General features: G+C 40.8%; 4 protein-coding genes and 4 non-coding genes across 8 annotated transcripts; 5 read left to right on the top strand and 3 right to left on the bottom strand.

The window, feature by feature from the left end:
- The first annotated feature begins 949 nt into the window (after positions 1–949).
- On the top strand, positions 950–1,021 carry PCYB_133838. The gene has a single exon. It is a non-coding gene; the product is annotated as a tRNA-Pro (tRNA).
- A 1,392-nt stretch (positions 1,022–2,413) lies between these two features.
- On the top strand, positions 2,414–2,532 carry PCYB_133836. Its single transcript has one exon. It is a non-coding gene; the product is annotated as a 5S ribosomal RNA (ribosomal RNA).
- Positions 2,533–3,003: 471 nt separating this feature from the next.
- Positions 3,004–3,122, top strand: PCYB_133834. The gene has a single exon. It is a non-coding gene; the product is annotated as a 5S ribosomal RNA (ribosomal RNA).
- Positions 3,123–4,155: 1,033 nt separating this feature from the next.
- On the top strand, positions 4,156–4,274 carry PCYB_133832. Its single transcript has one exon. It is a non-coding gene; the product is annotated as a 5S ribosomal RNA (ribosomal RNA).
- Positions 4,275–6,647: 2,373 nt separating this feature from the next.
- Positions 6,648–9,432, bottom strand: PCYB_133830 (RNA helicase; the record flags this gene model as incomplete). The annotated part of the gene is made up of 2 exons (XM_004224408.1): positions 6,648–6,691; positions 6,858–9,432. 2 exons carry the CDS (start codon positions 9,430–9,432, stop codon positions 6,648–6,650), a joined length of 2,619 nt encoding a protein of 872 aa, XP_004224456.1.
- A 1,285-nt stretch (positions 9,433–10,717) lies between these two features.
- On the bottom strand, positions 10,718–13,234 carry PCYB_133820 (hypothetical protein; the record flags this gene model as incomplete). The annotated part of the gene is made up of 3 exons (XM_004224407.1): positions 10,718–11,868; positions 11,897–12,067; positions 12,157–13,234. The coding sequence occupies 3 exons, from the start codon at positions 13,232–13,234 to the stop codon at positions 10,718–10,720; spliced, it is 2,400 nt and encodes a 799-aa protein (XP_004224455.1).
- Positions 13,235–18,307: 5,073 nt separating this feature from the next.
- On the top strand, positions 18,308–20,384 carry PCYB_133810 (ATP-dependent RNA helicase; the record flags this gene model as incomplete). The annotated part of the gene is made up of 1 exon (XM_004224406.1): positions 18,308–20,384. A coding segment is annotated over one exon (2,076 nt), but the record flags the coding sequence as incomplete, so codon positions are not given.
- A 1,252-nt stretch (positions 20,385–21,636) lies between these two features.
- PCYB_133800 (hypothetical protein) lies at positions 21,637–23,750 on the bottom strand (the record flags this gene model as incomplete). Its single annotated transcript, XM_004224405.1, has 2 exons — positions 21,637–23,495; positions 23,698–23,750. The coding sequence occupies 2 exons, from the start codon at positions 23,748–23,750 to the stop codon at positions 23,390–23,392; spliced, it is 159 nt and encodes a 52-aa protein (XP_004224453.1). The 3' UTR covers positions 21,637–23,389.
- Between the last annotated feature and the right edge of the window lie 1,338 nt (positions 23,751–25,088).

The following is a 25,088-nucleotide window of genomic DNA, read 5'->3' as shown; positions in this document are numbered from 1 at the left end:
TATTCACACAGTTTATTTTTCTCTCTTTAAAATGTTCCCTTTGGAGAAAAATAAAAAAAATGGGTTTCTTTCCCTCGCCATCATATTGAACCGCCAGGCGTAGATCAAACACACAGCGTTAACTGCCCCCAAATGAACTCCACCAAAACGTTTTTAAATTTACCTTTTTCCGTTAATCCGCGAGCAAAAATGTCCTTGCAGGGTGAATAAATTGCTCACCATTTTGAGTATTCCTCGGACAAGCACGCACGCATAGGTATGTCGAATGTTAATGGAACCTCCGAATGTGTAGTGTACACGTTTCTACATTTTGCATTAATTGCGCGTCGCAAAATCCGTTTAAACAAAAATGCTCACAAATATAAGCTACTGTTATTGTGAAAGGAGAGGTAAAGAAAAATAAAAAAATAAAAAAATTAGTTTTTACTGTCTCCCCAAATGAACGAAAGAAACAGGGAGTGCATGTCTCGCCGCAGCAATGTGTATTAAAAAAAAAATTGCCCTTTCGTATGAGAAGAAAAGCTTTTTTTTTCCCTTATCCAGGTTGTTATTCCCATGCGCATTAGCAAAATAATTTGAGGATTACCCTTTAGCGCTTCTCTTTTTACGGAAGGGACTTTCTCAAATGAGAAGTGTCATCCATCATTTTATATGTGGTGCACTCTCCTCATGCGGTAATTTTTTTTTTTTTCCCCACGTTAACTGCTCTCCTTGCGTTTCGCTGTGCTGTTGCATTCAAACATACTGGTATGAATACACAAGGACATATTCCTTGCTTTATGTTTCCAATCCGATTAAGTGGTGATTTAAACTTTATTTTTTCCAATGCGTGCACAGGCTATAAGGCATTAAACTGAATTTTTTTATCTTTTTTTTTTTTTTTTTTTTTTTTTATTATATGATGAGGGTCTTCACGTTTAGGGCGAAAGAGTAACATATAATATAATGAGGCTACTTAGTCTAGTGGTATGATTCTCTCTTAGGGTGGGAGAGGTCCCGGGTTCGATTCCCGGAGTAGCCCACGATGTTTTTTTTTTTTTTTTGTGGAAAAGGAAAAAATGGGAAGTTCTAGGAGTGAGTACATTGCTGAAAGGAATATTTGTTCAGAAAAGTTGCTCTCATTTATTACTTAATTTTTTACAGTGCCTGATTTATTCCGCCCAAGTGGGATGAAGAAGATCAACTGTTTATGCTACCTCTTTGCAAATGGCTAGAACTTAGTTTCATCCCTTCAGGGTGGCGAAGAAGGATGGCTCTGTTTATCCATACGACCAAGTGTAGTATGCCATATGGAACGTACAAAAAAAAGATATTCTTTTTTTTTTGGAAAAGAGAGCTCCCTAATAAAGCGCACCATTAGTATGGAAAACAGAAAAAATAGCGTGCATTTTTTTCATACCTTTTGTATATTTATTCATAACCGGTTGGGTCGTTTGACAGGGTACCTGTTCGCTCGGTTTGGCCCAACCAGAGTAGGGAAGCGCATATACAGGCATAACGTACGAGCGAATGCTTAAAAGCATTTGCGCATATTTGCACATTTTCCACAGGGGAAATGGTGTTTCTGTTGTCATTAAGAGTACAACATGACTTGCTTCTATTGCATTAGAATGTAGGATACCTATTAGGATGTTACTACCGTCCGGTGTGAGTTGTGCTCCCATTTTGTGAGCAGTTGGGTGTCTTTTTTTCACTCACTTTTTGGCTATGTAAAGGGGGATAATTATGCTTCCTTGTTGTCATTTTTTTCTTTCACACAAGAGGAAGATAATTGGCCGCATTAAGACAGACGAGTTGTAATATTTCGCTATATACAAAATAGGAACAAAGCGTTAAGTGTTGTACCAAAAGAATCGAAACAAAATGGTGATGATGCCAGAAAAGAAATGATGTTCACAGCCAATTGGGGACAACTATTCTCTACTGGATTGTAGCATAACCCGCGAACGAAGTTCCATAGTGGAACAAAGATGATAACAAACGACGTAGTTTATATTAACTGCATAACTTTATTCAACTTTATATTTGTCGCTAATTTTAAATTTAAATTGTTTTCACAAAAGTGGCCCTGAAAATTCGCATAAATGGCCGAGTTGTATTAGTAAGTAGTACATTTTTTTGGGGGGGGTATTTTTTTTAAAAAGAAATTTTGCAAAACTTTTGCGACATATACGCAAACGCTTGGCATAATTTTTTTTGCGTAACAAATTGAACCGTGTTAGTAGGGAATTCTTCATTAAAAACTACCTCAATTTATTGAGCGATTATAATCCATTTTGTAGCTGCAGAGTGTGGAAAAATATTTTTCCGCAAATAAAAATATAATCGGCAGTTATTTGCATGCTCAGAAAAAATTATGACTTCGACTGATTTATGGGTAAAATAATATGACCTTTCAGGTGCTATATAATTTTGACTCGTTCATACTACAGTGGCCACACCAGATCCCATCAGAACTCTGAAGTTAAGCACTGTAAGGCTTGGCCAGTACTGAGGTGGGAGACCGCTCGGGAACACTAAGTGATGAGTCATTTTTTTTGGGACCCTCGGGAAAAAATAAGCAGCACATAATATAATTCTATATAATAGCGTTTTGCGCATTCATATGTGAACTTTGATTTCTTCCCTCTTAGGCAAAAAAGAAAAAGCAGCGTTTGCCGCATTAATGGAAAATTATTCTCCCATGGAAAGGTTTTCAAGTTTTACGCAAAAATGGGTTCATCTGAGCAGTGTATTGGATGGATCCCTACCTCAGCTGTGAACGAAGAAGGGACCCGGAGAAGCCGCTAACAAAATGCAACATGTAAGCGGTTCGCAATTTTTTTTTTTTTTTTTGGCCATAAATGAAACGATAGTGGCACGAGCCACGAAAGGAAGAAGGAAATGAATTCATTTAATCTTAACCCGTAGGAAGCACCATACATAGGGGCCCCCTGATCGACATGACAATCTTTTCCCCAAAAAAAGGGCAAACATACTGACCTTTCAGGTGCCTTATTCTTTCGACTCGTTCATACTACAGTGGCCACACCAGATCCCATCAGAACTCTGAAGTTAAGCACTGTAAGGCTTGGCCAGTACTGAGGTGGGAGACCGCTCGGGAACACTAAGTGATGAGTCATTTTTTTTGGCCACAATCTTTTTGCATATATTATCCTCATGATGGAAAAATAATTAAGCATATTTTATATAAAAAAAAAAGGTGGGCTACCTCCTCATGTTATGCATAATAACAGGTGATTAATAATTTTACTAATAAAAACACAGCAAAAAATAAAGCTACAAATGAAGGGAAAAAATTACGTGAATGTTCCCATACCTTTCAATGCTACAAACAACTTTTGCCTTTGTACCTATTTATAGGGGAAGTTGAAACAGGTTTCCGCCCTAGCTGGTAAAATAAAATAATGCTTACCCCATTTTTCAAACCCTTATAAAGTTGCTAAAATTTTCCGTTTATGATTAATCCACTTGAGGGGAGGATGTTGGATGGGGTGGAATAGTAATAAGGTTTTGTCGTTAAGTTAGGAAGGGAAAACGCTCATATTGACGTAATCCACAGCATTGTTTTCCTTTCAAATTTTACGATTTTAAGGGAGTGTACCAAGTTCAACCATCTGGGGAAAGAAAACCCCCCCAACGGTTTTGTTTGATCAAGGATATTCCGTTAGTAGTTACCAGCGTGGTTTCTACGTAGCTACTGAGGTACCCATATTGCGAGGTCCCTCTTTTTCAAAGCTATGTTTTTATGATGGCCTTTCGGGAAAATCCATATCATGTTATGTACTTTTGGCGTGCGCGGTTTTTTTTTTTTTTTTGAGATTCGTCACGTTCGATACCATCTCAAAGGTATGGTATTATTCTTTGTGCAGCATTAAATTGGCCTATGCAAAATGTTCCTTTCAACTTCGGGAGAAACGAAATGTACTGATTACTGTCATTATCTTTGAGCGTCGTGCTAGTTGGCCTGCCGATTATGCATACGCAAGTGTTCAATTATTATATGTACGTCATGGCCGTTATGCGCCACATATATTGTACATATGTTTATATGCCCTTTCGGTGAGGAAGCTGTGGTGCTCTTTTGGGTCGCTCACGTTTAATTAATTATTTCATATTCCAAAATAATATGACCTTTGAAGTGCCCTATGCTTTTGACTCGTTCATACTACAGTGGCCACACCAGATCCCATCAGAACTCTGAAGTTAAGCACTGTAAGGCTTGGCCAGTACTGAGGTGGGAGACCGCTCGGGAACACTAAGTGATGAGTCATTTTTTTATGCCATAATTTTTTGCAAAATTTCGATATTTTTGGGTCCCACATTAGAAGTTAACAATGAGGAAAACCCTCGAAGAAAAATATTTATATTATTTCTGCTTATCGGTTGAATCGTTAAGGAAAAATTTATAAAACCAAGCATTATGGGTAAGAAGCCCCCCAATACAGTCCTTCTCCCTCCCCTTCATGTTAAGGAGCGCGACATTTTTATATTATGGGTTTATTATCATCTCATCTATATTTGTTGAGGGGAGGGGGCTAATATTACTTAAATGGAAAAGAAGCGCCGCTGATATTGGGAATGACAAAGCTATTCCATTTTGGGCTAATATTATTGCAACCTATATAGGGTTAAGTTTACCATCGTGCACGCCGTTAGTTACCTTTATTAAGCATCGAACGAACAGAAGAGTTATATTATGCTTAACACTTTTATAATGAACCCTAAACCTGATTTTTTTTGCTTTACCGTGTAGGCCCCACCTTTGCAGAGGTAAATCAACCAAAGGGGAAAAAGTTCCACATTTATGAATAAATTGTATATGACGGATGCGCCATTTTGGATAGCTACGGTTTATTTTAAACTTTGAAACAGAACTTAGAGAAATAAAAGAAAAGTTCGCAATGTGCGCAATGTTGGCAGTACAAGCAATATACATGGGGTTCCCCCCCTTTTTTATCTTTTCTTTTTCCTGGGCAAAAAAAAATGGTGCACATACCCTGTCAGAGAGATTCGAACACCTTGCCCGCTCAACCGTAATCTTCGCACCGTACACCAGCGACCACTGACCCTGCTCTGTTTCCAGCCTGAGGCGGTTTGCAGTTCATCATTACTTCAACATGTTCTCTTTCCAACAGGACATGTTCAGTAACTGGTGTCTTGCGATAGACGGGAACGAACGTTAGGCATTAGAATATCCTCTCCACATTGTAGCATCCCATGATTTTTGCAAATAAATTTGCGTGTCTCTAACGTTACAGCTGCATACCCGAGGGCATACAGCCAGACACTTAACATACAAACTCGTAATGTACGTATATGCTAAAAAAGAGCAATTTTGGTCACCTACTTTTAGGGATATTTTGGGGGCAATTTTTCTGCCCACAAGAAGGCTCCCCGTTAGTTAATATTTAACCTGTGAAGAGGAAGAGCTTCACCCCTTGGGGAAAGCATAAAAATTGTGCTCATGCCAATGATGCAGGGGCACTGAGATATTTTTTACGTATACCTAAATTGCGTGGAACGCAAATTTGCGTGGGCCTAGAATAATGCACAACATGTCAATTCATTAAATCGCGGCTCAATTTTAATTTTGATTTATCGAAAAAGATTAAATGCTTTTTATCATCACCGCTTCCACCGCAGAAATGAAAATTTTTTTTTTTTTTCCAATTTGTTACGCTTTTCTTTGTCTCCTCGTGGGCGTGGCCTTTCGGAAGAGTAACCCTTATTTGGGGCATTTACACAATTTTGCCGAATTGCTGTGATAAATTTTATATAAAAAAAAAAATCGCATAATATGGGGAGTTTAAAAAAAAAAAAAATATATGCCTTTTCTTACTCCAAACGGTGAGAAAAAAAAAAAAATACAGCTAATTCCCCCACTTTGTAAAAATGCGCTGTTGTAAAGCTCCACTTAGGGGACATTTGCGCATTTAGCTTTTTCACTCTGGGATTACGCTTCCTACTACGAATTATAGCAACACGGCAATTACGAAACAAGCGCCTAATTGCCCAACTATTCGCAAGTTCGTCCCTTAAACTGCTTCTCATCTCCTTTTATTGCCCCCCATTTGCGCATCCCAACAATTTTACATATACGCAGGTGAACATTTACAAATTTGGACCCTCCTGAGCGCGATCTTCGCGTGAGCCATTGTAGCATAATCCCCCGCCTCCTTATAAGATAGGCGGATAAACCGATAGAGCATTGCCGTTTCACCAATTGGTTAGGGGGCTAACTTGCTTACCCTGATTGAATATACGTTCTCCACTGCACCGAAGCGATGCTTTTCTCAATTCGTAAAAATTAACGACAGCGAGGAGGAGGGGGAAAGACTTTAATTTTTACATTTAAGGGGAATGATAAAGGTATGCACTCATGTGCCTACGTCTATGTGCACCACGTGCAAACCGTTTGCCATTTTTAAAATGGCAAAGTTACAGCAGTAGTTTTAAATGACAAAAAAAATAACTCCATAGTTGGACTCTTTAAAGGCAGGGTACCACTGAATGGAGAAATATGTACCATTAAAAGCACCTCTCAAAATGAACGATGCTTTGCTTAGCAAAAGAACAAAAAAAAAAAAAAAGCACGTCTGGGGGGGGAATTAAAAAAAAATAGTCCGGGCATGGGGGAAATTGCGCTATAAAAACTGCATCACCTTACTTTCCAAATCGGATATATCTTCTAAAAAAAAAAAAAAAAAAAAAATCGTTTATATGTGAGAAGGTAACATTAAATATGCAACGCTTGGGGGGGAGCCAAAACTTCCGCTATTTTGCGAACGTACACATGTACGTGCATGATAGGTGTAAAAAAAAAAAATAAAAATAAGACGCAGCACGCTTTTTACCATTTTCGTTTTCCTCCGGAGTAGCCTTCAGTTTTCCCTTATTCAGCAAGGCCTTTTTCCTTTTCACAGAATGGTCATCTTTTCCTCCCTCCAACTTTTCACCTGAAAGCTGGTCACTCTGAGAACTTCCCGATTCGTCACTTTCGTCGGTGGGTGAATCTGTCGCGACGTCTGAATCCTCCTCGGCGTTATTCGCATGCTCACTTCGGTCTTCATAACTTAACTTGCTCACTTTTCTTTTCTCGTTTTCCCTTTGGATTTTTTCCCTCAGCAACTGAATGTAGGTATTTCCACCAGGGACAGCACCAGCATTTTTGTCACCGCCTTGGTATCGATCTTTGCCTTCACCGTCATCATCATCATCGTATTCGCATTCCGTGCCTTCTGCATCCTCTTTCCCGTCCTCATTCAATTCGTTCACCAAAATTTTTAACTTCACCCCGTCGTCATTGATTTCATTTCCGCTCTCATCATAGAGCACACTCCTGCTTAGCGTTTTGGCCACCTTCACTCGCTTCTTTCTCTTTTTGGTTGGTAACATTACTGGGGAGTCATCCTCAATTTGGGCCTCCTTTTGGATAAATAAATCTTCTTCCTCTTTTGCGTCCAAGTCTGGTAGCTGTGGGGAATTTCGTGGGGAGTTCTCCCCTGTGCCTTGTCTACCATCAGATTCGTGTGAAGGACCATCACCTTGGCTTCTCTCCCCCTCTACGGGTGCACTTGCCCCCTTCAACTTCTTCCTTTTTAGTATTTCCATAAACTTCTCAAAACGGGATCTCTTCTTTTTAACTTCGACCTTCTGATGGTCATCTATGTTCAACTCCTCCATCATGGATTGGGAAAATTCGATGAGCCCATATGCGTAAGCCAGCTGATTAAGGTTCAGCTTCTTTATGTCCTTAAATTTCATGACAATATATAAATGCCTCAAATAAATGATGAGGGCCTTTTTGGCCAAATACTTTATATCGACAAAGGCAGCATTTAGAGAGTGTATTTTATTATTAATGTCAAACAGCTTATTTTTTTTGATAAATTTTTCCTTAATTTCTATGTTGTTTTCTTTTAGCACGTTTAAGAAAATTTTTTTGTTATCAATTTCTGTGGTTAGGAAGATGAGGCTGTTACCAACGTTGGTGAATCTTCCCGTTCTGCCTGACCTGTGAATGAAGGTTTCCACATTTTCTGGAAAATCAAAATGGATGACCCAGTCTACAGAGGCAAAGTCCAAACCTCGACAAGCGATATCGGTGGTGAATAAGCAGACGAAGTTTCTTTTTTTGGAAAAAAAATGGTACGTGTTTAAGCGGCTTTTTTGTTTTAGCTTCCCATGTAGCTGTAAAAACTTCATTACGCCAACTTTGATTTTTCTAAACACTTCATACATAAATCGAACTTGCTTACATGTGGAGAAAAAAACAATTATCTTTTTGTTCTTTTTTGAAAACAAGAAAGTGTACAAATAGTTGATCTTGCTATAAATGTCACACTCGATGTAGATCTGCTTCACATTGTTACTCTCGATGTATTTATCGTTGTCGTTGATGCTCACGTATTCGTAGTCCTTAATGTTGAAGGTTCTCAATATGATGCTTAAAAATTTACAAATCGTGGCTGAGAACAGGCAGATTTGGCAATTTTCCTTTGGCTTGTACAGCAAAATATTCTTCAAATTGTCATAAAAACTGCTATCAATTAATTTGTCAATTTCGTCAATCACGAGGGTGCTCAAGTAGTCCAAGTTGCAGTAGTAGTTGTTTTCCAAGTGGTACAGTAATCTGCCCGTTGTGCAAACAATAATGTTTGCGTAACTAAAAATTGATTTCTCTCTCTCTTCATCCTTCCCGCCTATCGCGCAGCATATATTTAGCTTATGATATTTATTTAACATATTTAGGACTTCAAAAATTTGAAACACCAGCTCCCTCGTTGGGGTAATTATCAGCCCTCCCAAAATTCGATTATAGTTGTCGATGCTATTTCTGTACAGTTTTTCCACCAGGGGGATACAGAAACATAGCGTTTTCCCAGTTCCAGTTTGTGCCTGCGCGTAGATGTGCTTATTTAGCAAAACGATGGGGATAGACACTGCCTGTATGTTTGTCATGTGCACAAAGTTGTTTTCGTTTAGTGCTCTTAGGGTCCTTTTACTTATTGGCAATGCCTTAAACTCGTGCTCTGTCAGAACATTTTTGTCTATGATCGTTAGGTTATTTTTATAAACCTTATTATTTTTTTCTTTTTTTTTGTCGCCATTGTGGTTGCTATTTTCAGTCGTGTTGTTCTCATCTTCGCCATGTTTCCCCTTTTGGGGGCTATCACTGGGGTGGTCGCCTTTGTCAAAGTGCCTTTTCCATTGTTCTTCGTATTGTTTTCTTTTATTTTCCTCAACAAGGCTTTCTAACTTTTCATCGATATCTTTCTGCAACTGTGCTCTCTCGTCGACGTGGTTCTTCCCATCATTCTTCCTGCCCTGGTTTCCTTTCCTATTCTTCTTCACTTTGTTTCCATAGTTTTTGTTAAAAATTTTTTTTTTTTGAGTTGACTGCCCACTGTTTTTACCTATCATGTTCATATTTTTTTTTTTTTTTTTTACTAGCTAGCTATTTTTTTCTTTTACGACATTTACAAGCTAGTCGTCTTCGCGTTTTCAGGGGAAAAGCAGGGTGGGAGCAGCTCCAGTGGAAACTTACATGTATATAAAAGCGTATATTTTTGCGTATATACGTACATATTGACGTGCTTATAATTTAAATATGTAACCTCTGCATCGCCTTGAAAAAACGAATTTACAAAAATGATATTCAAAATGGTTATAAACTCTATATTTTTAACTTTTGCCCCAACTCGCGGATATTTATGCTTAGGCAAAATACATGTTGATACTGACCGCACTAAGGCGCGTTATTTTATTTTTTTTCTTCTTATCATCACAATATCTCGATATGTTGCACGAAAAGCGCATAGTAAAAAGATGTGGAGGGAAATTATTCACCTCAATTAAGTAAACCCCTTCTTCTGGTTTGTTGCGTGTCCCCGCTAAGATCGAGTTAAATATGCGTCGGTTGAGATTTATTTTTTTAATTTTTAAAAGGGAAAAAGCACGCACGGTTTTGCTTTTTTTCCTATCTTTACGCTTTACAATATCGGAAAAGAAAGGCGATTTATCCTGCTCACAAATTGGGCAAATATGCATGTTTTATGCACTCACTCAGCTACAGCGGTCAGAACTTCTCATTTGCGCAGGGCGGCTAAAACAGCGTTCCAAATTTTCGTTCTTCTTTGTCAGATGCCATTTGCGTGCTTCCCCCTTTTTTAAAAAATACTCCAAACAAGCAATTTAAAAAAAAAGCGACAGAGGCGATTAAAAATAAAATTTCGCAAAGATTAAAATGTTGGCACACGTGCACGAATGATGTATTCACGTGCATACGCATATACTCAAAATAGGTAAAATAATAAAACACTAAAAAGGGAATAATTTTTTGGTAAAAGGGGGAAAAAAAAAAACAGGGAAGATGGTGTAACAGCAAGAAAAAAGAAACACTTGGCGCATTTAAAAATTACTTAAAAACGTGCACAACAAAGGGGGCAAAATGAATACGTCAAGAGGGAATGCAAAAAAAGGGAATAAAGGGACACTTTAAAAAGGCGTTTAAAAAAAGAACAAAATGACACTTTAAAAGGTGTTTAAAAAAAGAACAAAATGACACTTTAAAAAGGCGTTTAAAAAGAACGAATTGGCGACAAAAACTTATTCCTTTTGACACACCTACACGCACGGGTGCAGGAACATTCTACTTCCCCCCCACGCACAGGGAAATTTATAAAAAAATTCGCGAAACGGCACAAACGTGGAGTTACTCGTCGTACTTTATAAATAGCATTTTCTTCAACTCAAGCGGCTCCAATGTGTCCAAATGGGAAAAATTTGTGTTATCAATATAGTCCAGGTGCAGGGCTGAAAATTCACCAAACTTTGTTTCATCCAGTTTATCGGAAAAGGCATTTAAACGAATCGAATATTTCCCTTTAGAAAGAGACTCACATTTTAAATAGTTTATCTTATTAAGAGTTGTAAGCTCAATGGATTTGTCAAGCAGTTTTAAATCTATGTTATGTTTTATGTCTGACAAAATGGCATTTCTCTTCACCTTAATTTCTCCAATCACTTTGAGATACCTCTCTTCTCCCTGTTCATTTTTCAGACATAGAACAAAATCTGTATTTGCACCACTTGCTGTGCTTTCACTACTTTTGGAATATAAAACGGAGTATAATTCCTTTTCCGTTTTTTTTATGAACTCACTCGATTCGGATGTTTTTATCACCATGTTGGTACCCTCATTCGGCTTCTCAGGTAGAGGGGCTGCTTCCTTCCCCACCTTTTCATCTTTGCAGTCATAGAAGGTCATCTGGTTGCTGTCCACCAATTGGGCTCCTTTTCCCGGGGTTACCAATAAGTGGTTATTTTCTGAGTTATCCAATTCTTCTTCGTGGACTTCCTCCCCAATTTGTTCTGCCTGCATCACGTCTACGTCCTCGCAGTAGACCCGTGCGTGTCCGTCGATGGGTGGTGGGCAAAGGACACGACCATCCCCGTTGCAGTTTCGGTTAGCATAATCCGTTTCGCCATTTTTGCCCTCTTTCTCAGAGGGCTCTTCTCTGTTTGTGTTACCTTGCAGAAAAATCTCCCCTTCCGATTTGTGCAAATTATATTTGCTTTTATCCGAAGTGTACTGTTGTGAGTTGCCGTGCAAATGGGCCTCTTTGCTGATGTTGGGCTGGTTTAAACTTTTGGAATCCCTGCTAATTGGGGGTCCCTGACACTGCAGTCCGTTAACGCGATCTCCAGAGGTGCTAACTCTTTCCCTCACCACTGATGCTACGCTGTTGGAGTCGGCAATCCGGTTGGTGGTCTCCCCCGTGGAGCTTCCCCCATGCCGAGGAGTGGCAAAGCTGGAGTGAAAAATGTTGTACAAATTGTTCATGTGTGGTCCTTTCTTCTGCTCTCTTTGAAAAGGATGAAAGGAACTCACTTTCGGAGGTGTCATCTTCCTTGGTGTTGCCAGCTGCTTGGGCGGTGTCATCGTTTTGGGGGGTGTTGCCAGCTGCTTGGGCGGTGTCATCGTATTTGGAGGTGTTGCCAGCTGCTTGGGCGGTGTCATCGTTTTGGGGGGTGTTGCCAGCTGCTTGGTCGGTGTCACCCCCTTTGGGGGTGTTAACGATGGGTATTTCGTAACGGGAGTGCCCGCCGGAACGACGTGGTTTCCTTCCCCGGTATGTTCTTTCGTCACACTTTTATTTATCTCCTTGCACAATTCAACACACGCGTTGAGCAGTGTCACTGGAAGTTCCTTCGTATGGTTGACGCTTTTTAACGTGCCCTTTACTTTTTCTTCCTTCTTAATGGAGTCCTTTATGCACAAAGGGGAAATCCTGCTTTGGCAAATTTTGTTAATCTTTTTAATGCTTTCATTAAATTGGGTATTTGGTGAATCCTCTTTGATCATTTTGTTAACTGACGTGGATGTTTTACTTATCATGGTATTATCCTCCACAGTAATTTTCCTCGGTGTGCTGTTAAGGTTGGCAAAGGAGTTTAAATTATCCATGTAATGTACGGGTTCGTTTGGTAAGGAGGTCCTCTTAATAATTAAAAATATCAAAATGGATATATTCGATTCCTGTTCCTCATTTTGATTGCTTAGTGAAAAATTAGTTGATACAATTTTGCTAGCTTTTCCATTTTCCGCGTTTGTAATTAACGTTCTGTGTATACAGTTGTCTTTACTGTACGTACACAAATTGTTTATGTTAAAAATATTGGCCATTTTGTTATACTTAATTTTGTAGATATATTTTGCGTTTGTCCTTTTCTCCATGTTTTCGATACCCAAAAAAAGGCTATCTTCATCTTTGACTTGGTCAATATCCACCACTGAGTTGTTCAGTAGGGTCGAGTTACTTCTGGATTTGTTAATAATAAATAAGTTGTATTTATTAATTTGTCTGTTTATGTCACTACAATGGTTGATATTTTTCTCCACACATTTGCACACCAACTCGCATTGTTCTCCTTCGATGTTTCCTCTCAAAACTAGGTCGCACTTTCTGTTGGACGAACCTATCACAAATTTTTGCTTTTTTATATTTATAATTTCTGGTATTCTATTTAGCTTTCTTTTATTTTCTTCTCCACCCTGTTTATCTCCACTGCTATCGTTAATTCTTTCCAAGGAGTAAAACGCGTTTTTTCCTTTCCCGTAACTATATATATTGTACTTACTGTTTGGTGCAAAGTTGCTGTTATTTCGAGTAGTATTTTTCATGAATTCGTTTATTGACTTCCTTATTTGCTTATTCTTAATGATCATCATTTTTTTTTTTTTTTTTTGGGACTCTCATTTGGGTGATTCCTTTCGCTGGCGCTGTTCGCCCCATTCGGGTAGGTTTCCTTCCTCATCTTCAGTCTTTTCTGCAGAAATATTTCCTCTTTGCAATCGGAATCAGCTCCTCTTTTTATCTTGTCCCCCGGGAGGTTGTCCTTCACGGGGGATGGTTCCTTTTGTTCTTCCTGCTTGGGTGCTTGCCCCTTCTCTGCTTGCCCCTTCTCTGCGTGTCCCTTCTCTGCTTGTCCCTTCTCGACCTGCCCCGTCTGCATTTTCTCCTTTTCCTTCCCCTGAAAATTACTCTCTATTCTCATTTTGCACACCATGAGAGAGTTATCTTTGCTCTCCTGCGTCTCCTCCTTTTTCTTGGCCAAGAGGGGCGTCCTGTTCAACCCCGCCTGGTGCTTTTTCTTCTTCACGATCACTGTACTGCGCGGTTTGTTGTCAATTCCTTTTACGCTTGTTCCCTTCGGATTCGTGCTGCCCTTGTTTAACGGTGCGCTTTTTTTCGTATCCACCACGACGACTACTCCCTTTTCGATTTTTTTCTTATCCACTTTTGGGGTCTTCCTATGGCTGACGTGCAAAGGGGACTTCCCCTGGTTTGCGCTTAACGTGGTCTTCCCCCGGTTTGCGCTTAACGTGGTCTTCCCCTGGTTTGCGCTTAACGTGGTCTTCCCCTGGTTTGTACTTAACGTGACCTTTTTAACCAATGTGTTTTGCTTCACAACATTTGCCGCCTTGATGTTGCTCCCCTCCTGGGCGTCACTTTTGTCCCCATTTTGCAATTTGTCTCTATCCCTACTTGGTTCCCTTTCCTTAAGCTTAACCTTCACGATTGTCTTTAAGCTCACATTGCGCCCTGCTGTTTTTCCCCCATTCGTGCTGTCCTTTAGGCCCAAACAGCCATTTTGCTCTATCAGTTTGGCTTTGTCTCCGCTGAGACGTAACAATCTGTCACTTCTCCTCCTCTCCGTGGAGGGATAATCATAAGTGGCTATTTTTTCCTTTTTGCCTTCTTCACTCTGCACATGGTTTTCATTTTGTTGGTGGGTTTCCTGGACAATGTTCAGCGTCATGCTTGTCTTGTCCGCGCGGTGGCTGCCACTTTTATGTTGTCTTCTCTGGTGTAGCTCCTTCGCCTTCCCTGCTCTGGTGTTACTCCTTCGTCTTTCCTTCCCTGGTGGTCACTTCCCTCCCTTTTTAACCAACGCCTTTCCCGCTCGTAAATTTGCACTCCCTTCGTCCTTCCCCGTTCAGGCAAAATGACTCCCTCCCGAGACCTTCTTTTAGCGCGTTTTTTTTTTTTTTTTTGTCCTCCTTGTTCGGATTTGACCCTTCAACATATGCGTCTTTTTCCCCTGGAGAAGATTCCCCTTTCCTTTCCGTCCCTTTTATGCTCCCCTTCGTGCAACCGCGCCTATAGGGAGCACCCTCACATGTCACACGGAAGGAAATGTGCCTCCAGATGGCTCATACCATGAGTGCAAATGCACACACTCATAGCTTTTGCATTCACACGTCTGTGTTTAAAAAAAAAAGTCAACGCATTCTGGGTAAGTGCCCTTTAAAATGCGTGGTGTCAAATGGGAGTGGTGGTTTGCCACGTGTGTCATTGACTCGCGCGAACACAGAGGTGGGTGTGTACAAACGTGTTACGCCTTATGCGCGTACGGGTTATGTTCCCCTCAAGTCAGCGTAAATGAAACAGTGCCACAAAGTGGGCAAAATTATTCACAACAAAAATGAAAAGGGGAAATGAACAAGCTTGGATGCGTAATAAATTCCCTCATATGGTATTTAAAAATGATAAAACAGTACAGCACACTGGATTCAAATTGAGCAAAAAAAAAAAAAAATAAAATAAAATAAAACCAAAAGAAGCAAGCGAAGAAAAAGGCTGCTAAAAGATGGAATAACAAAATTTTTTTTTTTTTCCCAATTTGCCAGAACGTATTTTACATGAGCTGATACGATGTGTATGACGGAAAATGTAAGCTGAAACTTCAAAGACGAGGATGAGGGGTGGGGGGAAAATTAAAAAAGGGGGGTTCACTAATGGCAAGCGGAATTGGTTGCGCGGAGCGGGGGTTGAACAGCACAACTTTCAACTCAACAGGCGGGAAGATGAATGCGCTGGTTTTAAAAGAAGCAGAGCAAAAGGGCTTCGCTCGGTACTGTTCGGTTGCTCTGTTCAGTTGCTTTTTTTCGTTGCTTTGCTTGGTTGCTTTGTTTTGCTGCTTTGCTTGGTTGCTTTGTTTTGCTGCTTTGTTTTGCTGTTTTGTTCCTCTTCTTTCCAATTTTTTTTTAAATGACAATTTATTCCCAACTTGGCTGAACGGTGCGCGCAGCAAGCACGTTCCGTTCCCCCGGTTGCAATTTTTTTTTCGTCCCAATTGCCAAAGCATTGTCTTTTAGGAAAAGCCCCCCTTTAGCAACTGGGCTGGAAAATTATGCACACAAAACTTGTGCAGCTCATTCAGGTTGACCCTTCTTCTGCCACAGAATGTGCAAGTGACAGGGACGTAAAAAAAAAAAATTGCACAACGTTTGATGTGACGACAAGTATTTACGCAAAATAGTGAACGTAGCAAAGTTGCATTTCTTTTCACCTTCCTCCAATCTTTTTTGTAAAATATTACTATGTTTTACTTGGCCAACCTCGCGCTGCTGAGCTCCATTCTGTCCTGTGCTGCTTCCCCTTTTTTTCAAACTCATTGGATCGCGTCCACCTTGGAGGAGCTCGATTCCAAAGAGGCATTCCATTTTCAAATTGCAATTTGCAAGGTGCGGAATTTTTAGGGGTTACAACGTGTAGGGGAAAAAAAAAATTAAAAAAACACCCAAATGAGTGTCAATCGAGTAGACCAACCATTTAACAAGCCGTGCTCCACGCGAGTGTAAAGGAAAATCCCTTTATCCCTTTTTTCGACTAAATATTTCCCTCGTCCGTTTGTTCCTGTGCAACCATCCATTTTTGTTTCTATAGCAAAGCTAAGGTGAACAAGGGGGAGGGGACATTCATTTTGGCATAGCGATGCGTCTTGTTTCTCTCCCGCGATAAGTTCACACGTGCAAGGGGGCATAGTGGGAATTCCACGTAGTAGCCATCCGTTTAGTGTTTGCCAAATGGAAATTGTTAGCTGTTCATTTTGGTGCTCTATTTTGGCACACTGTTTTGGCACTCTGTTTTGGGCTAATAGTAGGGAGGGGGGGGTACTTAGGGGATAAGCATTATAAATGAGGAGGAAGTTTCTCCTTTTCTGTGTTAGTCAATCCCTCGGTATGAACAAACCCAGAGTTACCATTCACCCGTAACACGTACTTCTATGCATGTACGCCGTTTTATCAAAGCGTCGTTGCAAAATGGGTAACGTGGGGGTGGCTATTCTGGGAGACCTTGGCTAGCGGTTCCCCGTTGTTGTTCTTCCCCAATTTTTTGTGCGCATCCGACGATATTAACACACGTATGAACTACCGCACAGACGAGAAAAAGAAACATGGAGGGGATAAACTTCTCAGGATTAGCATAGGACTCTGGTGTTTGGCCTTTTTTTTATCAATATTATATACTGTCCTTTTTTTTTTCTTTGCTTTTCCCAAATGCGCATACCTGCAAGGGTTAAAAAACTGTGCCTTTTATTTTGCATCAATAAAAATGGACAAATGGTGCGAGGAGAATGTCCACAATTTTGCAAAAAAAAAAAAATAAATAAATAAAAAGAGAGAAACAAGTCATTTTGCATTTTTTTTTTTTTTTTCAAGCTAACTATTCTCCATCTCCCAGCTGAGTTGACAAAACGGTTCCCGCAGGTTTCATCCTGCTTTGCGACGCGCAGGAAGTACTTAGGAAAAAAAAAAAAATTCATAAGTTGCTAAAGAATAAATACCGCTGTTATTTTGCGGGCGACGAACCCAACGTGGGGAGGCAGTTTTTTAGCCCCTTCGAATTTTAGAAGGAAAAAAGGAAAGCGCGCAAATTATAAATAACAAATTATAAATTACAAATTATAAATTACAAATTACAAAGTACAAGTTACAAATTGCAAGCGCGTAAATGGCAGCGTGTGGAGGCTGCTCACCATTAAAAGAAAAAAGGAGTGAATTGTCAGCTTTTTTTTTTTTTTTGCCACCATATGAATGAGCAGCATATAGGTTGGAAGTAGTGCCAAGTGAGTAGGGACAAGATGAGCGAGAACGAGGGGGAGAAGCAGCCCCTAGGAGCTTCTTCTCTCCTAGGGGAGCTGCAACCCACGGAAGAGCGACCCTCCGTGGGGGAACGGCCGCAAAAAACGCCCTTCACGCAGCTGAACCTAGACGAGCCCATACTATTTTCGCTGCTGATTCAAAGGTACCTCTTCTGTGCCAGCATACAGGAAAAGGCCATTCCCCTCATTGCGAAAAAGGAAAATGTCCTGCTGCACTCCGAAACGGGCAGCGGAAAAACGCTATGCTTCGTTATTCCTATGCTACAAAATTTGGTGAAGTCCAAACTGGGGGCCATAAGAAGGGACCGCCTTTTCACGTCCACATGTGAGGAGGCAAAGCAAGGGGAAGAAAAAGGGGAAGAAGAGGAAGAAGGAGAAGAAGGAGGACACGATTGTTACAACGAAGATACAGTCAACCGCATCTACGACAAATTTAAAAATGTAAACATAGAGAAGAGCATCCCCCCTGTTGACATAAATGTAGCAAAGTTTATTCAGCATAGCAGGGCCTCTTTGGAGAAAAAAACCTACAAGAAGGATGACACCGTGGGGAATGCAGGGAGAGTTAACAAAAATGGTCAGTACCCACCCCGCGGTAACAACCTGCACAGCGAATCCATTAAAGACGTTGTAAAAAAAGCCATTCGATGTACCACGAGTGAGAGCAAGAAAAAACAAAATATACACGTGAACGGAGTGATTGTGGCCCCCACCAGAGAGTTGTGCATACAAATATACGACGTAGTAAATAAATTTTTGTTTTTCATAAGATTATATTTTGCTAAAACGTTTAATATACATGTGGATGAATTGGACAAGGAGTTTTTTTTGTGAACTCGTTATTATTTAGGGGTGCTGTAAAAATTGAAGAGGATTTAAAAATTATAAAAAATGAAAAAAAAAAAAAAAGATACCATATCGTTGTGGCGACCCCGGGGAAATTATCAACTTTGTTTGTCGATCACAACTGCCACTTTGACACAAATGAGTTAGCATATTTGATACTGGATGAGGGGGATAAATTGTTGGAACAGAGTTTTTTAAATTATGTCCAAGATATTGTTAGGAGTATCGACTCGAAGGACTATGCCACGTGCATTTGCAGCGCGACGTGTCTTCAGGAGGAGAAGTTTTACAACTTGTTCTCTGACAAGAGGAGAGCCTTCATCAAGTGCGTGGGGGGGGCAGCACCGGTTGCGCCCGCTACAACCGCGATGGGAGCTACTGCTGCTGTTGCCGCTGCTTCCTCTGCCACCGCTACCGCCGCGACCACCGCGGGAAGCACCTTCCAAATACCAGACAAAATCGAAAACTACTACATGACGGTGCGAAACTTGGACAAAAGCTTCTTTCTCTTCAAATTCGTGAACACAGTGGTGCGCGAGGGGGAAGCAGTGATCGTATTTTTGCCGACCTGCTTCTGCGTGGATTTCTTCTTCCACGTATTCAAGAACGTACTTAACACGGAGCAGAGGACCGAGAAGAAAATTTTTCACCATGTCGTAACTCTCAACAATAGACATAAAAATGTGTTCAGTCAATCTGACCTTTTTCTTTTGTGCAAAATGATTTGTTACACCCAGAAATATATGGGTAAGAAAAAATTCACTCTTTTAAAAATCCACAGGAAAATGAAAGACAAAAAAAGGATAAATGCATACAAGAAAATAAAAGAAAACAAGAGTAACAGGAGGATAAAAATTATTTTGTGTACAGATATTATGAGCAGAGGAATTAATGTGGACATTCATTGGGTCATCAACTACGATGTTGCTAATAAAAATATGACGTATATCCATAGGAGTGGTAGAACAGGCCGATTTGAAAAAAGGGGGAAAAATATCATTCTGCTTAATAAGAAGGAGAAAGAATATATATACTTTTTAAAAAATAAAAAAGTGAATATTAGCAATTTTAGGAAAACTTCCATGTTCAGGGACATGCTCAGTTGGGAATCCCGACTGATGCGAAGTGAAGACGCGTTGGACGCACAAGTGAGGGAAGTAGCCAACTTGGAGAAGGGGGACGTAGGGAAATCCATCCCCGAGAAAAACTTTTCGTTTTATGGAAGTGCGCACGGGGAAGGCGTTCAAAGGAGGGAGGCAAAAGGGGGTGCTGCCAAGGGGCACCCTCCCAAAGGCAAAGGAGACTCAATCGAGGGACAGCATCATCCCAAGAGGGATCATCACATCCTTTTGCTAAACAACATGGTGAATATATTTCTAAAGTACATAATTTTTTTTATCATCGAGAACAGAGAAACATATTTGCTCTCGACAAAGGCGTTTCTGTCTTACATTGAATTTTACAAAAACCACCAGCTGAGTTTTCTCTTTCCCTTCCACAAGCTCAATCTCTCGCACCTGTGTTACTCCTTTGCGTTGGTGAAAATCCCCAAATTTAAAGAGAAGAGCCAAATTAAGAATTTCAAACGGGTGGGCCTGAACACGTCCGATATACCATACAGAAACGAAGAGAAGGAGAGAAAGCGGCAGGAGGAACTGACACGCTTGGCGCATTTAAGAAGCGAGGAACACGCAGCCAATGAGAAGGCGGAAAGAGAGACAAATGTGGAGGGAGACAAACCCCATAAGCGAAAGCAAGAAAAAAAACAAAAAAGAAAAACCATTGTTCAGAGAAAACATGAACAAAGGGACATGGAGGAAAACGAAATTGAGTCCCTATTTTTTGAAGAAAATTTGTACAAAAAATTAAAAAAAATTTCCAAAGATGAGTACGACAGATTGCTGGACATGGAAAACCTGGACAAAATATTTTCCACCTCGCCCAGTGCGGGGAAGAACCAGGCCGTCGCCCCCCGGAAAAATCAGACAGCTACGTCAAACAAGAAAAAGAGCAAGAAGAAGAGAAAAGTGTACAACTTGAAGGTGAAGAAGAGGCGGAAGGGGGGCGGCAAACGGAGGTAACGGCGCGGTGGGTAGGGGAGTTGGTAACATAGACGACAAAAAATGGAGGTAACGACGCGGTGTGGTAGGGGAGTTGGTAACATAAATGACAAAAAACGGAGGTGTCCAACGGGGGGGGAACCCCCCTTGGCGATTCCCCCATTCGAGTGTGCCTTTACCCAGGTTACAAAATATCTTTCTGTAATAACCTACTTAAACGCGTTTGTAAAGGCGCGACAGTCTCATGTTGTAGACGCGTGCCTGTTTGCAATTTTTTTTTTTTTGGTTCTCGTCCCATTTGACGCAAGGCGAGTTGGCACACATGTGTCGCATTTCATCCACCCACTCCGTCATATAACTGACGCGTTGGGGTAGACGGGGGGGGGGGGGAAATATCTCCCAACGTGAATCCTCTCGTGAACGTACAATTTTGTGTAAGCAAAAATTATACGTGTGTGTAGGCACACGTAAAAGAAACCCCCATTTGCGAATGGCTTGCCTTCCAATGGCATTTCATTATGAACGGTACATACTTTTTTTCGTCTTGGGGAAATGAAAAAATTATTAAATGTGCCAATTTAAAATTTAACAAAAAAACGTTTTATTGTTAAGCGAAATTAATTCAAAAGGGAAAGAAAAAAAAAAAAATGAACATTCTTAATTATAAATGGATACACGAGAAAACGCAAAATGGAGGCATTTAGAAAAAAAGGGGTTTGATTTAAAAATGCTGCTCCATGCTGTACAGGCCAGTACGCACATGTATGCAAATATACACACCGCTGCGTAAGACAAAGGAAGGTTAATAAACCAGGAGGCAAAAAAAAAAAATACGAACAACGTTATTATAAACATTAACGTTTTCGCAAGGGGATATGCAAAAAAATAAAAAAAATAAAATAAAATGCTTCAATTTGGGGGGAAAAAAAAAAGATGATGTAAAATACAAACGTAGCCATAATGCTGCCCCGAACGGGACTAACGAGACAATCCCATTTTGGCAACAATTTGCCATAGTGGGAAAAAAGAATTGACAACTGTGGGTGAAGTAATGGTCCATTTGGTACGCCTTGGGGGCGTCTGCACAGTGAGCAGGAAAAGAGGCCTCGATGAAGGACCCCTCCCCCCCACGGCGCACACGTACAATCGCGCAGTGGTGCAGTGGAGCAATGGAGCAATGGAGCAACGGCGCACATGCACAATCGCGCAGTAGTGCACCAGTGCCATGTCTCAGTGGCGCACTCACTTCCTTAGCTACTTCTCTCGCGGCGGGCTAGACCCCCCTCGTGAGCACAATGGGAGAGGCGTACAAGTCGTCGCCATAGTACCTGTTCACGAAGCTAAAGAACTTGTCCTTGTTAATGACGCTCTTCCCACCGATATTGTCTATAACGTCCAGTTTGTTTACCTTGTCCTTGAACATTTTCTGATTAAACAAATCCAAAATGACCGCCTGGGTGGAGTTATCCACTGCGCAGAGCTTTTTTAAAGCTTCGTACTTTTTATCGTCAGTGACTAGGAAGTAGAAGTTAATTTTCTTCCCCTTTCTGTTTTTATTATACTGTCCAATCATGTCATTGTACTGGTGTAGCAAATCCAAATTGAGTTTCTCACTAAACAGAATGAAGATTGGAGAGAACACGTTTAAGTTAGTTAAGTTGCTAACATTTTCATATTTGTACATGTAATTTTTTTCATTGGCCTTTTCGTGTAAGCTTTTGTAATTATTTTGTATAAAGCTAGCTATTTCATCTTCCTTTTTCTCCACGTGGATATACTTGCTTATTATATTTCCCTTTTTGTTTACCAGAATGCACACAGGTTTGAATGTCACGTCGAACATGTCGTAAAGGAGGAGTTTGTAGATGGCGTTATTTTCTTGTTCTCCCAGGTAGTACACATCATCGACGTAGTGTTCCGTCTGATCATTTGTGCCATGCGATTGGCTGCTTGGATCAGCTGTGTTTTTTTTCTCTCCCTTCTTTTCAGCCCCTGAAAGAGCGGATTGTTGTCCCTCCTTTTCCTTTGTGTTTAACTTGTGTGTATCCTTCTCGTTACCGATTCCTTCGCTGGGAATATTTCCCTCTTTTTTTTCATCCGTCAATGGGCCTGCCTTCTCAGCTTCTTGTTGACTCATCATACCATCTCCCTTCGAGGGGGTCTTCCCTTTCATCATTTCCATGTCCTTCACAAAAATGATATCCACGTTCACATTTTTCGCGGCCAGTTTTTTCTTCACCTTAAGGAGGGACTGCAGGTCCCCTTTGTTATCCTTCTCATTGTTAAAATAAAATAGGACATAATCTGAATTTAATTTTTTAAAATCGTATTTGCGATTATTTTTGTCATATAACCAATTGATGTACGTCAAATGGTTAACCTCTCTGTACGGAAAATCCTTCCTTTGGTGAAGCAGTAAATAATTTATATTATCATTAATTATGTTCATATTTTTATCCACCAAAACCATTGTAGGGATATTCATAATGTTGTAATTTTTTATCATTTTTAAAATTTGTTTTTTATCATGAAATAATATGCTGTACCAGTTGTTCATATTGCTAAAGTGTTTAATATTAAAAAGCAGTTTGCTGTCCAGGGGGACATAGACAATGTTTACATTTTTTTTTTGTTAATATCTTGGTAAATTTCCTTGAGCCTTTCTGCATACGTTTTGATATTTCTTGTGTGCAAAAATCGGTCGACATTGTAAGAGTGGAAAAATAAAATGGTGTATTCATTTGAGGTATCCTTTGTATTAACCTTTTTTACGTTCATGTAAAAATTTATTAGCGTTCGAATGTTGCTATATATCGCATGGATTAAGTAAAATAAATTATATGATTTTTCTTCCTCATAATTGCTTCCTTGTATCAAATTATTTTCATGCTTGTATAGGCACTTGCCCATAATTTTTTCCGCTTCTGTTAAATTTTTGTTGTCATTTTTGATTTTGCTGTATATCATGTAGGTTGCTAGGAACAGGGGGATGGACAATCCTGAGACACCCATCAAGCCTGCGAAGCTCACCTTCCGCAGGGGGCACTGTTGATTCCCTCCCTGCGCGCCCAGGGGGTTCCGCCTCCCCTCTTCGCCTTTGCTTCTCCGCAGGTCCACGTGCGCAAATCTGCGGGGAGGGAGTGGTTACGCGGGGGTTACGCGGTGGTTACGTGGTGGTTAAGCCGTTTGTGGAGTCGGTGGGCCGACGCGGGGTCCAACGTGAGGTCCAACGCGCGTGCTCAAAGGGCACTGGGGTGCCACCCCCCACGTGCGCACACAAATGGATGCACATAAATGGACGAAAGAGTGCACACGCAAGGGGGAATAATCCCACGTGATGTCACACGGGCAGACCCTCTCCGCTTTGGTAAAATCTCCAATTTTCATACTTCCTTTGTCGGTTAGACTGCCATCCTAGGGGCGCATTCACGTGGCTTATGGTGAAAAATTTTTTTGTATTAACCTAAGGGGGATGGACAAAGGGGAATTATGAAGGCATGTGGGGTATGCCACGGGGTGTAGCTGCAAGTCTATCGGTAGGATCTACGCGCATTAAGGATGCATACGGGTGTGTACGATCATATGTCTATGCCAACTGCTCCGCACCCTTGGGGCGCAGCGGATTATCTCCCTCCCCCTTACCGCATTCACATTTTTTACACACACTGCAAACACTTGGAGGATAAAAAAAAGAAATATCTTTATCATTCTAGGGAGGCGAGGAAACGGTCATCAAGATACTTCCCTGATGCTGCTGAAGGTGGTGATAGCTTCGCTTCTGATTGGATTAAGCTTTGTATCGTTTTGCTTTGTTTCGTTTTGCTTTATTTGGGTTTTTCTTCTCCTGGGAATTTTCCAGTCTCGTTTTGTTTGCCGTTCTACGTTCCTCTTTCGTTGCTTCTGAGCTCGGATTCGTCGCTGCTTTTCCACTTGGGCCGTTTTCTCTTCTCCTTGGGGTGCTCCTCCGAGCGTTTTTTTTTTTTGCCCCCTTCGCTTTTAGATAGCTATGGTTACGTGGTCCCCCCCTACCACTACTGAGGCGGCCACGATTGCAGCGTTTGTCACGGTTGCTATGGGTGCTACACCTGGGGACTCTCTCCACCTCGTGTTACCCCTCGTGTGCGTTTTTGCCAACCTTTTTTTTTTTTGCAAATAACTTTATCTTGCAATCGCGTTCCGATTTTACACTTCAAAAATGCTCCAGCGAGAGGGGATCGCAAACGTATATGGTGAGAGGGTATGAAAAGATGTTTTTATTTTACGCTTCGATGGCACGGCGGGAGAAACAGAAGAGAAGAGAAGTGAAGAGAAAGAGTTCAGTTGACAATTCCTCAAATGTTTGGGAGCCTTTTTTTTTTTTTTTTAAAAGGCACAAGTTGGGGAACTCAAGTGTAGAGTGGGGGGGCTAAACGAAACAGCGCTACCGTGCAGGTGAGCATATATATATATACGTATGTACTTGTATGCACACGTGCCGATACGCGGTGGCATCCTTTTGCGCATTTGTCGAGGCGAACACACGAGCATGCGAACATGCCGCCGTTTCTTCCGATGAGCAGAATAACCTACCTCTGCCGTTCGTCCGGTACACACCACGAATAACCTTTTTTCATACAACGAAGAGTAAATACACATGGGTCAGTTGGGACTCATGAATTCTGCAAACTCTTTGTAGAACAACCCCCCAAAGATTAATTGCACATAGTAGCCTTTCTAAGGGGGGAA

Source organism: Plasmodium cynomolgi, chromosome 13 (genome assembly GCF_000321355.1).
Source record: "Plasmodium cynomolgi strain B DNA, chromosome 13, whole genome shotgun sequence".
Lineage (NCBI taxonomy): Eukaryota > Apicomplexa > Aconoidasida > Haemosporida > Plasmodiidae > Plasmodium > Plasmodium cynomolgi.
The sequence above is the reverse complement of the archived record's forward strand: the minus strand, read 5'-3'. Positions and strand labels throughout refer to the sequence as shown.